We start from the raw sequence: 18,569 nt of genomic DNA on the forward strand, positions 1-18,569 counted from the left end.
CCCACCTCACATGTTTTTTCCTGAGGATTAAATGAGAAAATGTTATAGAAACAATTAAAACAGAATCTAATACAATAAGGTCCTATGCAAGTGGTACTATGGGAATTGGATAGAGGAAAATGGCATTTTCTTCCTTCATTTCTAAGTACAAGAGGGAGGAGTATACCTTGCTTTCTTACCTCTCACTGTACAATCCTCTCATACTGCTGAGCATCCCTCTGCTTATCTGGTGCGCAGGGTGCTCTACTCTACACTGTAGATCCCTGAAGTGATTTGTAATCCACTGCACATCACACTCCAAAATGACTGAATTCACTTCTTCAATTAAGACTTCTCTGCTAGGAATTAAGCAATCTAACTTGACTAAGTTTTAATAATACATTAACCTTCTGAAATTATGATTATTAATCTAAACCAAACACTGGTAGGATATAATCCACTGAAACAAAAAATTTAGACAAAAATGGACAAACCAGCCTTGCCTAAGAGTTTGCCTACACACCTGCTTCTTTAAGTCATTTCTACTAGTCACAGCTTCTTCCAATATAACATACATCTTCACCATGTTATGAGCATTTCCAAATAAATTCCATGGCAGTGTATAGATAAGGACAGCCAGCTGCTTATAAGCTTCCAATGTCACTGCCAACTTCACAGTAACTATAAAACCATACACTTTGATGTTGAAACCTTAGGAATTGTAGAGTTTTTCATTTACCCTAATCAGACACTAATACCTAGAGTAAAATACACTTGTTTCATTTATTTGTTTATGTAGATCATTCCATAAATACCTGAATGAAATGCATTAAAATTGGTAAGTATCAATAGGGGTTGAACTGTAATTTTTAATAGAACTCTGAACTTTTGAACTTCTTTAATTTTTCCAATTAAAGAAAGGGTGGAAGACCAATATATACCCTATGAAGTAAAGGGAAACCCTCAAATCTTTATTTTCTAAAACCACAGAAATATAACAAATCTGAGCACCACTGTATTCTCAGCCTAAACCAAGATCAATCATACATTTGAGAATTGTTTTATTTTTATTGTCATGTATTTTATTGTCATATAAAAAGAGCAAAATGAAGATGCTTCATTTTAATTCACAATTTTCTTTCCCCTTTGCATTAAAAGCCCTCATTTTAGTTCTCGGCTAAATAAGGAACAGGTTTTATTCATTTATTCAACATAAACATATTAATGCAAGGCATAAAGGTACCAAAAGATATAAAACAACTTAAAAGTCAACCAATTACATTATGAAACCAAGAATACTGTCTATTTGGGAAGAAAAGTGGGAAGGATCTGGTTGAACTAGAACCAATTTTGAGAGAAATTTGTGCATCCTAAAAATGCTTACGAAGATAACCCTTTCCAATCTACCTATCCCATCACCACCTCCACTTAAAATCATAGTTGTTTATGTAAATATTAAAGTAGATTAAACCACCTGTAATTTTTCCGCTGGCTGAAAAACATGTTGAGATGACTGCCAACGTTCCCAACTACCAAGCTCCTGATGGAGTAATAAATAAAACATCATGTAATATGTCCATATGTCAAAGAACAAGAAGTAATGCTATGTTACTGAGATAAACATGCTTTCAAAAAGGGATAACAAGAATAAATTTAGTTAGGCTTAAATATGGTTCTCAAAATTTAAGCCGCTCACTAAAGTCCTGTATCCCTATTGAGGAAATCACTACCAAAGCCCAAAACTCTACTTCAAGGTTAGGACCGCAGTCAGGTTTTACTTCTAAATTTAGTTTTCGAAAGTTGTTCTGTATCTTCTAACAGAAAAAACCCTCAACTACAGTATTTCTTCTTTCTTAAAAAGTAAGGGAGAGCCACTCAAGTGTCACCTTAATTATTTACTGAGCACCAACTATATTTCGGATATGGATATAAAAATACATAATGAGACCTGTTTTCAAGGAATTTATAGTTCAACAAAAAAAGACAGGTATACACAATTCTCTATGATAAAAGGTAATAAAAAGTTATGCAAGTTGCACAAAGCACTAAGGAAATACAAAAGAGGCAGTGATTACCTCTATTTGAGGTCACAGATGTCAAATGTGAGCCGATCCTTGATAAGAAGTCAATGTCATTAAACAAAAGGCAAAAGACTGCAAAATTATAAAAAGTGAATGACAGTTCTAGAAATAAAGAGCTGCTGGGATACAGCTGTCCTTCAGTAGCAATAAGGATGAAAAAAATGATGCTTGACCCAGAAACTGAAGGTCCTTAAGTGCCATGCTAAGGAACCTAGACTTTACCCTGTAGGTAAGGCACAAGAAAGATGATGTGAACAGATCTGTGACAGCTTCTTGTAATGAAAAAACAAAATTCACAACTGAAAAAATTAAGTATTCAAATTGAAAATCATGTTTAAGTTAAATGAGTTTAAATTTTATTTTTCTTTTCTCATTTAAATCAAATGCACTGTGTTCTTAATCTTGAATGTAATATCTATACAATATTCTACTTTATATACATTATAAACTTAAGTACGAAGTCTGAGTCCATCATCATTTTTGAAGATAATGTCTTTCTCATCTTGGTATTTCCCACACTCAAGCACAGTGTAACACAGAGAAGATATTCAATAAAAAATGAAGAGACAGGTGTAATAAAACTCTTACCAGAAAAATTAGAATTTGTGCTATACCAAATCAATTTCATAAAAAGGAATTCCACAGAAAACCAAGGCCATATAGGCCTTGCTAAAAGGATGCTACCTCAACTGCAGCACTCCTAGAATACAGCAATCTAAGCTGCCCTTCTATAGCTCCTCTGTATCTGAATAGTTGTTAAGATCAAGTTGCAGCTTGGCCATGCACAATCACTCACAGTTAGCAGATAGCTTAGGGAATTCCAAGTGGTAGTGTTCCTTCCTCTAAGTCATCTGCCAAAGTAGTCATGCACCTTCAGGCACAGATTTAACCCATGGCCCATCCATGCAAAGCTACCTGAGGACTGGCTCCTTTGCACTATGGTGTCAGATAACTGGAAAGTCTGATCACCTGAAAATTCAAGTGAGGTCAGGCCACAGGGCTAGTCTGGCATGGACAATATTCCCAGCTCCAGGACTTCTGACCCAAATCTAGGGAGACAGAACTCTCAGCTGTGAGAAGGCTTATATTTCTGGACTGAAAAATTTCTAGTATAGCTCATTTCCACCTTCCCTAGATTTGAAGAGGGGGAGAGGACTTCCTTTCCTTCTAAATTATGTTACAGAAAATCTAAACTATACACTCCAGTAATATTCCTGTGACCATCCTGAAAGTTTTCAGTTCTTTATAGTATCTAAAAGAAGTAGAGGAGAAAGGGGTTGGCCCCTTGTTCATATGCCACTTTTGGGTAACTGCTCTCTTTTGGCCTTTTCCCCACTTATAATGTTTATTCTTTCCAAGATACATGAAACAAGCCCATTAATTCCTCTATGCCACACAGACAAGGCATGAAATCTCATCAAAGTATGCCAATCAGTTCTTTCTGTGTCATTTTCCCTCAATAAGCAAACACCAAAGACCTCAATCTAAATACCTCTCTCTTAGGTATTGAGAGGATACGCAATTGCCACTACCTCCAGTGAATTCTTTTTATGCCTGCAACAAATCCCTAAGAAAGTTGTAAGCACTATGTTTTCAGAGAGTTTGGCCTGAAATTCACTAGAATCCAGCTGTTCCATGCCTCTGTCCAGAGTGAAATAATAAAACATTCCATCAAGAAGCCAAAAGAAGTCAATTCAGCCGGTACTGCCCCAGATGAGCTCAATCTTAAAACAAAACAAAACAATGCCCCCCTCCAAAAAAAAAAAAAAAAAAAAAAAACTAACAAAAAAATCTAGAATGGGATCAGAGCAAGCCAGAAAAGGGAGGAACATTCATCTCAAGACCCCATACGTGGGACTAACACTAGGCACACCGCATCTGGAACAGGATGTATATGTATTCTTCACTCACTGGACCTCTATATTTTTGTTCACAATTTTAGTCCAGTAACCTATATACTGCAATCTGAATCTCCTGTTATCACATCAACTTTCTTCCTTTTCCCCTAACAACTCAATAAATGTTGGGACTATTGTGAAGGGGAGGCTTTTAAGTGCCTTGATTTTAACATCTCAGCTTCCTCATTTGTACAAGATGAACCAAGTCCATTTTTAGCGTTCAATAGCCAATGCATCCATTCTATCTAGGCCCAGTCCAAACAACCCATAAAGACAGACTGAGCCTCTTAAGTTAAAGGGTTTTGTGGAACTGAACAGAAGGCAGCAGCCTACATTACTATGCTTGCATTCTTTTCTTTCCTGTTCACAAATGCCTCACTTTCTCCAATTAAAAACAAACTTTCAACCAAATTCCTAAGAGCCTAGTCATAGAGGAAATAAGTAATGGGCACTATGAAAAGATGACTCCGGTTTCTCAAGTGTGTAAATATTTGTTTAGATTCTAAATTAAAATAGAAAATGTCATATACTTAGATCAGAGACTATTAACACAGGCCAAGAAGATTCTGTGTCTTATAGCTTCACACTATTTGTGATTCTCTTCTATTCTGCCAGTACTTTCAAAGGTGAAAGCATGGTTCTTTTCCTTTACTATGGCAGACTTAAAATACTTTAAAACAGAACTCTTTAAAATAAAATCTTAATAAGCAGATGAACACAGAGTCTTTTTTTTGAACTTTCCTATTATGTGCTTGATTGACCCTTAGAACCATTATCTTTTAAGGCAATCCATTATGACACTAATCATATATATTATACATTGTTATGCTAGCATGGTATGCATGCTGAGAAAGCTATATCTTTACAAATTAAGGGTAATTTAGGAACGAGTCACTTTTACTTTTACCAAATTTCTACAGCCTGGTTTCCTACAACACTAAATAATCTACATTTTTTCTCATTAGAAATATCAGGACCATTTAAATCTTGAATTAAAATATTATTTCATCTATTATATACAGCTTGATGGACATTTTAACCTTTATCATTTTGCTCCTTCAAAAATTAATGCTTTCTAGATACTTCACATGTGCATTTGCATGGAACAGAAATTCCTTATGGTTGACGTCAATACAATTATGTGTAAATGATTTAAATAAGAATATTTAATGACATTAAATAAATCTCCTAACTTTAAACTAATATTTTTTGTGAAGAAAGGTTGAAAGCCAGGTTAAGCTGCCTTTGACGATTTCTATTCATTTGTGATATACAACAGTATTCAGTACTCCCTCAAAAAAACCCTAAAACACCATATATGACAATAAGTTAGGATAACTAATCTGAACTCTTTAGTTAATAGTTAACTTAGGCCATAGGTTCTAGTTAACTAAATGTAAGAATAAAGTAAAATATTTGATGCTAAAACAAGAGAAATAGAACTTCTAATACTCTTATAGAAAAGCACAAGCTAACTACAAAGAATTTCAGAATTATTCTTTAAATACCATAGAACTTAACAGACTGACCTATTTACAAAATATTACTAATTACCGTTACTGCATATTTCCAAATACTGCCTCATAGGAAATAAGAAATATAGTTTTAAAAGATGTCCCATTCCCTTCTTAGACAAGAGCTTAGTATCTTTACAACAGCTGATACCTTAGTCCTGCTAGCTTTCCCTAGCTGACCCCTACACACTGAAGCACAGCTACAAATGCCCAGAGAAAGAAGAACCACTGGGGAAAATTGTACTCTGCTTAGCTTTACATGCATCAGTGGGCTTCACAGTAGATAAATATACCCTACAGCCAGATTAACTGACACACTGAACCAAAAAGAGATATTTGAGATTTAGCCACTTCATCTTAAACCTCTTAAAAGTAAGGGGTGGTTTGTTTTTACTTCAGCTTTCACATATGCAAAAAATCTGCCCCCAAGGACTCATCTACATTTCTATACTAATCATATAAAAATGTTTCTAAAAACTTTAAATTTATAATGCACCATAATTTATTATGATATTAAAATATCCACAATTATAGTCTTTGCTTTTCACAAATGACACAAAATATGTTACAACGCCGAAGTATATTTTTATTTATTATTGGCTCTTTGTACATATATTTAAAAAGCATGACTATTTTTAAAAGCTTAGGAAAAATTTGGCAAATTAGGTAGAATCTTTAAAAATCCAAGAGGAAGTTACGAACTAGCCTATTGATGTTTTTCTCAACTCTATTTCCACAAACGCTCCTCTGTTCTCCCCCACAATTACTTCAAGAGACTCTAAGCCAGTACTTCCTTTGAAGAGATTTATTTGCCTAAAATTCTTAACCCCAGGGACCATCAGAATAGCCTCACCTAGATTCTCAAACTCTTCCTGTGGAGCCAGTTTATTGTAACTTGTTAACTGAAAACTGCAGAAGAGTTTCCTAAGAAGGATTAACATTTTAGGGGAGAGGAGGGAATTTTTAACATCCAATTGAGATTATAGATGGCATTCAACCTAATCCTCAAACCTTATTTCTCATTCAAGTAAAAGTAAGGACAAGCCCAGACAAAATTTGTTGTTGCATCTTTCTAACTTTGTCTCTGGGGGGATAGAGGTGGCAGGGGTGAAAAAGGTGACAAGGGTAAAGTTTATTACTAAAGAATTAACTTTGGGACCTTCCAATGCTTTTCTCTGACATGCTTATTATCTTTCCCTCACCCCAAGCACCAAGTGTTTATATACTGCCCTCTTGCTGATATTTTTCCATAAAATATTCAATTCTAAAATATAGGTTATCTTGCTTTTGATGTTATCAATGTTATCAAGTTGCCAATGTCCTCAAGAACACACAGAAGAGTTTTGGCCTTTGATGTTTCCCATTCCCTACTGCCTAGAAGCATAACAAAAAGATTCTTCTCACTTGCTGATACCACCTATTAAAGTTGTACAGTTTTCTAAAAATTAAAGTTCAAGAGAGATATTTGTCTAAAAAATATAAATTTTCAGTGACTTAAAAAGCCACACGGGTGACTATTTTGGTATAGATTTCTATCAGAAATATTTCTAGAAAAATAATCTCTGCACATCTCTGACCTGTCTCTTCCCTCTTATATTACCATACCTATTCTCCTACAATTTTTTATTTCCTTCAATTAATTTATTTATATACTCAGTTATCTATTTGTATATATACTTTTTAATTAACTTTTCTTTTGAGATAACTAGATTTACATGCAATAGTAAGAAATAATGGAGAGATTCTGTGCACCTTTTACAATATTTCTTCCATTTTGCAATATCACAACCAGGATATTGACATTGATAGAATCGACTGATCTTATTCCGATGTCCCCAGCTTCTTTCATTGGTGTAGGTTCATGTATCCATCACCACAATCATCATAGACAACAGTTCCATCAGCATAAGTATCCCTTGTGTTGCCTTTTTATAACCAGGACTCCTTAAGTCCTGGTAACCAATTGCTCTCAATTCTGTCATTTGGCCATTTCAAGAGTAGTATACAGATGGAATCATACAGTATGCAATTTGAGAGTGGCTTTTTTCTTCATTCAGCCTAATTCGCTCAAGATCAATCTAAACTATTAATGAATTAATAGTTCATTCTTTTTTTATTGCCGAATCGTACTCCACGGTATAAATGTACTGGTTTGCTTAACATTTACCTAGTAAAGGACACTGGATTGTTTTTCCAGTTTTTGGTTGTTAAGAATAAAAGTGCTATAAATACTCATGTTTAAGTTTTTGTGGGAATATAAGTTTTCATTTCTCTGGGATAAATGTTCAAGAGTACAATTGCTGAGTTCTATGGTAATTACATTTTTAGTTTCATAATGAATTGCCAAAATGTCTTCTAGAAGGGCTAAACAATTTTACATCCCCAATGTAAAATTTCAATTACTTCCCGGGTGAAATTTCTTCCTGATGGAGTTAAGTAGACACATAATGTATTTTTTTTAATGGGTATATAAATTCATCTTCATAAGTATGTTTGGAGCACTGTTTTCCTTCCAAATGTGTCATGGTAAATTGGAAAGTTAAACACACATTACATAAAGAAAACAGTTAGGAAGGTCAGATGAGCTGCAATGTCCTAAAACTATTCAGTGCAACAATTTGACCAAAGGATCAGGGACAGATTAAAAGAAAGATATAAACAAAAATAGATGATACACACAACAACATTCAAATTATGAATGTATATATACATATATCCCTACAATATCTCTAGAGAAAAAGTAAAGTACAAGCAAACACCTGCTCTACTATGCTAGTATCTGAAGATATGTTTTCTAATAACTTTGTATAAAACAACTAAAGATACTATTTACATTTTTTAAGACATCTAATTGAAATCTTACTGCAAAATGAAATAAAACAAAAGCCTATACTTAACAAGCTCCTACTTTGTCTAAACATACAGGTGTGCACGCACACGTACACCCACAGGGCAAGAGTAAAAGTACCCTGCACAACTTATTTTCTTGAAACCCATTAGTCTGTACGAAAGAAAATTAAAAGTAGATGGGAATTCTTTTGGTGTGAGTATATTTCACTTTATGTAAGCCTGAGCAAAATTTTATAAAAATTATAACAACTAGAGCACTGCATTTCTTCTTAAAATATTCAGAAAGAAGAAAGCCTTAAAGATGAACACCATATCAAATCAGAAAATTTCTCGAACACAAATCATTAAGCACACTGTACATGAAAAATTTTAAGTACATATTCTATGAAATACAATAAAAATCCATAATTTACATTTATCTGACCAAAAAATTCTTCGGATACAAGCCTAGGAAATGTTATATTTTTATTGCATACACCCTTTGGGGAGATTCCCAATTCTAGAGTGTAGATTTTCGCTAAAGCATTAAAGCAACAGTGTACTTTTCTGATGACTGTACCATTCTCACACTAGCTTCTCATCACATATTCTCTCTATAGACTCTTCTCCACAGCTGTTCTCTGAAGATTTCTCTCTAAAGAGCTGCCCTACTGCCACATCTCTACTGAGTTACCTAATTTTCACTTTTTCCTCTCCTAATGTGGTAGTTCGATTCATTACAACTATAATTTTATATTGCTATTTGATAAGTAGTTTTTAAAAAATTTTCGTATTATAGAAAACTAATGAAAAAAACAGAATTTCAAATGAAGGAATTCTGACACTTGCCTAAAAAGCCAACTATCAATATCATATTTAAAGACAAAAGCAACAGGAAAATAACTCACTTAATAAGAAACTTGATAATTTTAGACATTTTAGAAATAATTCACCACCACAAAACAACCTTGGGTTGTTCCATAGATTTATTACTTCCTCAACAAATTGATAGGGTTACTACTGTTTAAAGTATTTTTGTTAAAGCATCATCTAGAACAAGATTGGCAAACTATATAGCCTGTAGAATAAAGCCAGGCCACCAACTATTATTTTTATAGCTCATGAACTAAAATAGTTTTTTACATTTTTAAACGATTATATAAGTACCTACATAATATCATTGATTTTTGCCTCCTGGGCTGCAAACCCTAAACTATTTACTATCTGGTGTTTTGCAGAAAAGTTTGCTGAGCCCTGATCTCAGGGACTAGTATAGAAAAGCATGTAATAGAAATTAATAAAATTTATAACTATATAAACGAATTTAATTTGCTATTAAATGTCCTTATACTCTACTCCCATTTAATTGTGATTCCCTAGAAATGTCATACTATCTGAGGAGTCTGACAATCCTCCAGAGGTATTCTCAAAGTGAAAAACAAGTATGTAATATAACAATGACTGTTACCTTCTTTACACCACACCACGTATATGGCAATAGCTAAAAATATTTTTTTTTTCAAGAGAAAAGAATTATGTAAAATCTCAGATGTGTGTACACACACACACACACACACGCACACGCGCACACGAACCCTAAAATACAGGTACAATGGCAAGTTCTAGTATTCATAAAACCTAAAATCTCAAATAGCAAAAACAACAAAACAAACTCAACCTGGAAATCACAAAAAAAAAAACCCTGAGCTATGTAAAGCAAAAGATACATTTTTTTAAAGGCTGAGATGTGAAGATTATAAAAATATTGGGTTGACACTCAAAATAAGCAATAGTCTTTTGAGGGCCCTCTCTTAAAATTTGAGGCATATTGAAAAACAGCAACATAGTACAAAAACCTATACAACTGAAGGATAAATGCCATGAATTCCTCAAACAGTAACATTTTTACAAATTTAAATCAAAGCAATTCAGGATATGCTTTTCAATTTTTTTAAATTTCACTTTTACTTGGTGACTAATTAAAACTTGCATAAACATTGTGACCACAAACCAAACTAATACTAACTGTTCATTTTGAAAGAGGTTCCAGAGTCTCCCAGGTAGGGGGAATAACACCCTAATACCCAATTGTACCCCCCTACTTCTAGTCTTTATGATAACTATATATATCAATCTATATCTATATCTATATCTATATCTATATCTCTATATATCAATGCTCTCAAATTGAGAACCACTGAGCCAGAAAACCTCTAAGAGCTAGTCCAGCTGAAATGGTCTATGAGAATGTTAGTATTTAAGCATTTATATTTAACAAAACACTCAGAAAACCTACAGTAAATGATAAAGGCATCATTATAACCATAAGCACTGAATCCAAAATGCTACCAGACAGAAGGCATGATCTGAGAATGCTGCTCTAGAAGTTTTCCTAATCAAAATAGTGCCTCACATTCTTAACTATGTGCCATGGGATCTGAGATTATACACTCATCTAGGAAAACAGTAAAGTTTATAAAAGTTTCTTTTTAAACAAAATCATCCTTTTGATCCCTAGTAACAGTAACCAAGCAGCCACAGCCTTTGTCATCCACCCTATAGAGGCAGAACTCAGAATACCCTCAGAGTTCATTCACTTGCCTAGAATTAGACACAAATAATGGGAAGATTTAAAAAGAACCGTTTATCAAATCTATGCCACTGACCCACAATAAAACTGTGAAGATCAGCATAGATTACTATTGATCACAGAGCATATACACACTAGTGATGATAAACAAATAGGTTGTAAACAAAAATAAAGGTGGTCCTCCTTACATCAGTCCCTAGTTACCGGTTTTAAATACTCACTAGTGAATATTTAAATGCAAAATCTGGCTCCATGTCCTGTTACACGTCCTCCTTGCTGGAGAGTCCCCTTAGAAAGGCCTGCTTTTAAATATTCACTAGTGACCAGGTAACTTAAAAAAAAAAAAACCCAGTAAAATATCCCTTATAGATGGTATGGCTATCTCAGGCCAGAGTCAATGGCATTGTTGGTCAATCTTTTGCTAAATATTCCATAATGCAAAGCAAATACAAAAGAAATCCACTAAATTGGATTGAATATTATGCAAGAGACTAAAAATTCCATGACGTCCTTGAAGGTGATGTTAAAAGAACCATTTAATCAAACACAAGAGTCATCAACAGATTAGGAGCTAAGTGTAGTAGAGTCAGTTAATAACTGAAGAGAAAATCAACAAGGTTCAAATGTTAAGTAAAAGAGATTTCTATATTACTATACAATTTTCTGAAGAAAAAATATGCTCAAAGTCTCAACGATTCACTCTTTGTTCACTTAAGACCTAGTGGGTAATATAAATTATTGTTTGATTTGTTAATATTACTTTCTAATTTTAGTTAATTTTCAAAATAAAGCCTCAAACAATTTTCCCCTCTATCTTCTGAAATCTTGGCATCTTTTAAGTAATTCTAAGTAATTCTTTTAAGTAATTCACTCCAGAACTAACTACTCTTAGATAAAAAGAACCTAAGTCTATATAGGAGTACCCTTAAAACTGTGGAACCTCTTTTAAAGTGAGGCATTAGTAGTAGTTTGGTCTCTCCCAGACTGCATAGGAAAGACGCCATTAGTTCATCTCTGGCTCATCTCGGCTTAAAAAGAATGGTTATCAAAAGCCATTTTAACTATGGAAAGAGGCTGCTTTTCAGGCTGTGGAAGCAGGGTAGAGGTATAGAAAGGAATGATGTTGCCAGGAACAGAGTATTACAAATAAAATGGATATGTGCATTGAAAGAAAACATTCTAAATCATTAAGGTATAAGGTATCCTGTAATATGGTAGCTAGAATGAACAATTTAGAAAAACTAAAGTGAAGGAACTAGAAGAGGAAGAAACGAGAACAATACACCTCCTTTCCCACTTCTCAAATCTCTCAGCCCAATCGTCCACTTCAGTTTTAACTCATTCACTCAACAAACACTTTTAAAGGGGAAGTGGAGGACCCCAATGACATTGTTTGAATCCCTGGATCCACCATGCCTAAAATCAATCTATTCCTAGCTATCTTGGATATGTGATGTGAGTCAATAAACACTATTTTTTGTTGAACATAGTTTAATTTCTGTTGCTTTTAAGAGAAAGAATCCTGACTAATAGACTGGATTAAATGCTACTTCACAGTAAAATTTTTCTGGTCACTTCTGGCTGTACCTCACCATAATCTCTTCTGAACTTCTGTAAGAATTTTTTTTTATCACTCACATTCTACTATGTATACAAACTATTGGAATTATTTCCTCTACCACACTAAAACTCACATCTGTAAACACAGACTGAATCTTATTCGCTTATATATTCTGCCACATATTTCATGTAGTTAAGGGCAGAGTAAAGGGATGAATGGGTACATGCAGAAGAAGGAAGTTACTCAACAATTCAGACCGACCTAAGGAGCAGCAAGAGGAGGCAAAAGATATGAGTTATAATGTAGTAAAAGGAGCAAATAAACAAATGGTTGAATGTGAGAGGTAAAAAGGGGGAAAAGGCAGTGTTATAGAAAGGGGATGTGATCTAAATTAAAATCAAGAGGGTTGGGTCCATGTTTCCTAATTAACTGCTCATTTCATTTTTCTTTACTTTAGTTTCTATGGTAATTAGGTCTCTTTCATTCAAGATTCTCCCAGTGCCAACATTTTGTTTGTAAGCAGCCAAAAATCAGAGGATACAGATCAATTAATACGTAACTCATATCGTTTCTTGAGACTTGAGGTTAATAAAATGTTGGAGAAAGTATGAAGGTCTCATCCTTATGAAATATTGTCAAACATTAAGCCATACTGTTTGCCCTAAGCACAATTATAACAATTTTCATTATCTCATCTAGGGAAATAATTTCATGTACATCAAAGTTAGAGATCTTTTTAGGGCAGAGTTCTATTGTGCTTTGATATTCTGAAAATGGTGATTCTATTTTTTTTTTTTTGTAACTCTAGGAGACTTCTGGATTAGTCATAAATTATAGTGCAGACAGGATCGAATATATGAGTTTTCTTTGAAATCTGATTGTTTGAAATACCAAATATATAGAAAAAAGTGTCCTTGGGTTTAAATGTCCAGACAAGCCCACACAAACCTATTTAATCCACAATGAAATGAAAATAAAGCGTTGTAGCTATTACCTGAGAGGCCCTTTAAACTCTGAGGTAGAAAAAAGGGTAGGGCTGGCAAACAGACTTCAACAGCAATGCAAGGACAGTGGTCTGTCTGTAAGTCAAATACTTATAACAGAAGTTTTACATAATATGCTTGAACAAGTGGATCCAACCTGTTAAATTAACTAAGATGTCTACAATGAGTTATAAAAATATATACAGAAATTTTACTAATGTTGTACTTTGTATTTCAGAGAACTTTCATGTATTATCTTTTATTTTTCCCTTAAAACAACCTACAGGCATTTCCAGGTGTGCTCCATGGAAAACTAGTTCTCCAGAGGCTAATGATGCTTTTTACAAAAAGGCTTTTATGTGTCACCTGAATCTGGGATGTGATGGACTGAACGAAGTTAAATAAGCTTTTTCTTTTTTTTCCCCAGAGTCTTTAATATCCCAAAGTACAATCTGAATCTCTTAAGAGAGAACACATAGTATACAATGTTTTCCAAAGTTACATCACTATGGAAACTTTTTCTCATGGTCATCTCTCAAGACCAGTGTTTCCACAATTATAATTTAGGAAAATGCTGAGCTAGTAAAAACTAGGAAGTATTATATAGAAAGAACAAGTACTTTAAAAACCTAATGGACCTAATGAAAGAACACTGGACTGGACGTCAGGAGATATGGGTTTGACATTCAATTTTGCCAATTATTGGCTTTGTAACCTCAGGGAAAAAACACTTAATTTTCCTGTGCCTTAGTTTTATCAATTGCAAAACAGCAATTACAATGCTAGTTGTAGCCTTTTTCAGGTTGAACATATAAAGATACATTAGATTACAGAATTATGAAATTCTAGAGCCGCAGGAAATCTTTAAGACTAGCCAGTGTACTCTATCAGAAAGGTAATTTTCAAGATCTGGATTAAAATCCAGATTCCCTAACTCTCAGCCCTGCATTTTTTCTTATACTACCACATGCTGCTTTCACTATTTAAACGATAAAATATTAATAAAACATCTGTAGAAGCAAAATTGGTTTCAAAAAGGAACACAACTAAAGGTCTCAGGGAAAAAAAGGAAAATTGAAGGTAATATTTCATCTTAAATGAAATATTAAACACATGTACACAATGTTTAAAATAAGTAAAGCTTTGGTAAAAGTGGAGGGGTCGAAAGATAAGAGTAATTCATTCCACAATCCTTTGGGAATTGAAGGTAGGCAATTCTATGAAATAATTCATTTCTACATTCAATTAATAAACTAGTACTACCACTGCCAAAAATACATCTAATCAACAAGTAAAGGAAAGCAAATATTACTGAAATTAATGAGGGGGACTAAGGGTAGAGAAATGGAACAAAGCTGGAAGAGGCTAAAATAGATAAGAATATTTGGAGATACTACTGCAATTCATAGCTATTGTCAAAGATTTGAGTTTCACTATAATAGAGTATAAAACTGTTTGCTGCTTAGTGATATGCCAAATGGATGTACTTATTTCAACTTGAAACATCAGAAAAGCCCTTTTTCCATATTGACAAATCAACTGGATAATTCTGAAATTCATTAAAAAGGAATACAAACTGATCTAACATAATAGCTTTACTTCCTATATAAAACACTTCAAAATATCTAAATGAATATAGAAATGCATGTTTCTGTGGCAAAATGTTCATTATTGAATCATTATCAACCCTTGTTAGACAAAATTTCTCATTTTTGCAATGTGTAAAATCATTAAAGTATTTGAGAGTTCCATCATGAAAGATAGTGGCACTTTATAATCCACTATTTCTTCAGGCAAATGTGCTTATTATGGCTGAACATAATACGAAAAATAACAACATTCCCTAGACATATAATCAACCACCCCCCCGTTAATGGTGTTTTTATATGTGTGCAGCAATGATGAAATATGTTACTGCTTTCCTATTAGCTTTAACTGTTTCTGAGCATTCATCATTCACAGTGGCATTCTGAAGTGTTACCTGTTATGACGATTAGGTGTTAAGAGTTCCAAATGCTTTTAATAGTACCATGCACATCTTGGTCGTACTTTAACAACAGTTTTTAGCCTGAAACGCCCTTAAATTGTCAATGGCTAGAAAAGTGAATCTAGCCACTGTAATTCTACCAAGTGCTATAAACCCATATTTTGAGAATCTAACAGTTCAATTACTTCAGCTCACATCAAGTGGGAATGCCTGTTGCTGTATAGAACTGCTCTACAATTTAAAAGACATCTATTTCCAAAAGCAATTGTCATGTTGATTGCTTAGACTAAATTATTAGTACCTCATTTGATCATTTTTACTGACAATAAAGGGAAGGAAGTATAGTAAATCAGATATTGCCAATGACCAGTGAAATTCTTTTGAACATATATCTGCCTAATCGTTTCAGGATTGTTTCCCCATTTCTTATAAGTAAATTAACATTTTTAAAATTTGATTTCAAATTTACAATGAATATGCAAAGCTGTACCTTACTGCTTCTACAATGTAGTTCAGATGAATGCAGATTTTTAAAATTTGTACTGTGAAGAGATTGATCTGTTTAAAAATCTGAGTTGATTTTTTTTTTCCCCAAGACTTATTTTAGATGCTGAAGACTATTAGCATGACTATTAAAAGTATTCTTTGGATGACTATTAAAAGTATTCTAATAATTACTGTAAACTCAAGAAACCAACAAGTACATGCTCATAATTGCTCCAACTAAAAAAATGTTACCTCAAACTGAATTACAGAAATATTTTTAGTCAACAGCTGCTCAGAGCAAGTGACCAACACATACTTCTTAGAATTCATTTAATTCCCACACTTAGCCCCACAGTTTTAACAGTAGCCTTGGCTCAAATGCTGTGCTAATGATAAAATTCAACTGGGCTTATGAGTCATCTGTGTGAACTAAGAATAAGGTAAGAATATAAATATAAAAAAGGACAGTTTCTGATTTTTCACAATTCAGACTTATAGCCTCAATTAAGAAAGCTCAGTACAAACTGAAATTACAAAAACATTGACTATAGCTTGCTCTGCCACATTTACTATAAATTAAATGCTACTTAGGGAAAAGCTGTAAGACAAAAAGAAATTATTTGGAGTGTCATATCTATTTTATTTTGATGGTAAGCTCAAAAGAAAATTTAAAAAATAAATTATAAAGTTTTCCCTGGTCAAATGCAAATATAATTATTGTGTTCTAAATTTATTAGTATAAATTCTGATTTTAACCTGGAATGATAATGTATTTAATACCAGCATTTTTATTTGCATTTATGTTGTAACAAATTGTCATTTTAAACACACATTTTATCACTGATTAGATATTTTACCCTTGCGTCACACTCAATGATTCTGGCTTTAGACTGGTAACTGCCTTAGGCAAAATTCACACTAAAATATCAGACTCTGTTTCCTCAACACTTTATAAAGGATAAAGAAAATAAATAAAGATTGTGTAAAGCAAAACCATTTATAAAGAAATTGTAGACCACCAGGATTTTGGATTTGGGTAATCCACTTAGATTATCATGGCTGTGATTTAAAAGGACAATTCTAAGATCACAATATAGGTCACGTCCTTAAGAAATAGAATAAGTAATGAAATCAGTGACGATTACACAAACCTTCCATATTTACATGATGCCACCAACAACCAGTAAAAAACAGATTAAATAAAACTTCTGTAATGTACTCAGCCTCAGCATAAGCAAGAAGGAAAATTAATGTCATAAAACAGAGATTCTTTTGAATCAGGTTCTGCAGAAAAATAAAATTATCAATAAAAAAAGAGAGAGAGGTATCCAAACTGATATAAAAAAAAAAAATGCTTGGGTTTATCATTTTAGACTGACCATCTATAAACTTTCATATAAGATAAAGGGGAGGGAAAATGGGAGTGATGGAGGGGCGTCTTACAGGAAATAAAGGAGAGATACAGAGAATGGCTAACCTTAAAGGTTTTGCTAAAATAATTAGGTTTAGGTGGTAGGTAATATCCTTCAAAGTACAACTTTACTATTACAGAACAAAACTTTTAAAATCTCCAATATGAACGCAAGTGCTTAAAACAAATGCTGCAACATCTAAATATACTATTAAGTTTTAATCAGATTGCCAAAAGAAAATATTGTCCAACAGGAGTAAAATCTGCCTAAAATCATGGCTTTATTCTGTTTTTAATTACCACAAAGATACAACTGTTAAGACAAAGAGTAAATTACAAATGCCTCAGAAATGCTTCTCTGCCCAGAAAGCAGAAAACGTACAATGCTTATGTCATAAATACACTGCTGAAATTGAGAGTTAAACACTGCTGCTTTCTTTTTTGATACCAATGATAATAATGCTCTAAAAGAAGGACCCACATTTCTGGATGCTTGCTCCTCAAACTGAGCTGAACACAAAAGCCCAGATGCCCTTAGAAAATCAGGAACTTTCTTCTTAGATACTTATGTGTCCTTCCTAGACAAGGGGATAAAATATGCCTCTGACCAAAGAGGCTTTGTGAAGACTCCTTGCAGAAAATTACCAACTTACCCATCAGATTTGAGTTCATGAAAGGTGTTGGGGACAAGCCTTCATGGGCCCCTAATCGACTGTCATTCAAGTGATCACTGTAATGAGGACTGTCTGTAAAACCCTAGGGAAAAAAAAGACCGGAGTATTAAAGAGATTATTTGGCAGTCCTGCTAATTGACCATAATGACACTCATCTAATTAATATACAGACTTACGAATGGTCATTCCTAACCAAGTTTTTTGTTTATTACTTGAAAAACTAAACAGAAATGCTTCTTTTATTACTTTTAAGATTTTAAAATAAAAAAAATATATATTCCTTTATTGATCTTAAAGAAAATTAGCCCTGTGATCTCTTTACATCCAAGAAGAAAGTTCTATAAATCTTCTTTTAAAAAAGGATGAACTAAGGAAATATATTTCTGAGTTGTAATAAATTATTAAACTGTTTATCTCTATCCTCCTTTTTCTGCCTCCATACCCTATCAATAAATAGTTAGGCAATTACAAGTTTTACGTAAAATACTGAAAATAATCCATAATCAACATATTAGAAATAAATCCTTTACTAAATGGCAAATAAATATTTAGCAAAAATCTGTTCATACTCCTTTT

General features: G+C 33.3%; 1 protein-coding gene across 6 annotated transcripts in view; it reads right to left on the reverse strand.

Annotated features, from left to right (window-relative positions):
* The window catches only part of TCF12 (transcription factor 12), a 292,841-nt gene that overhangs the window by 146,937 nt on the left and 127,335 nt on the right, over positions 1-18,569 (reverse strand). For all 6 annotated transcript variants that reach the window (XM_039865490.1, XM_039865493.1, XM_039865489.1 and 3 more), the window contains one exon: positions 17,973-18,075. In XM_039865490.1, the coding sequence (XP_039721424.1) occupies positions 17,973-18,075 (103 nt within the window). The remainder of the gene's footprint in view (positions 1-17,972; positions 18,076-18,569) is intronic.

This window comes from Pteropus medius, unplaced genomic scaffold (genome assembly GCF_902729225.1).
Source record: "Pteropus medius unplaced genomic scaffold, Ma_sr-lr_union100, whole genome shotgun sequence".
Classification (NCBI taxonomy): Eukaryota; Metazoa; Chordata; class Mammalia; order Chiroptera; family Pteropodidae; genus Pteropus; species Pteropus medius.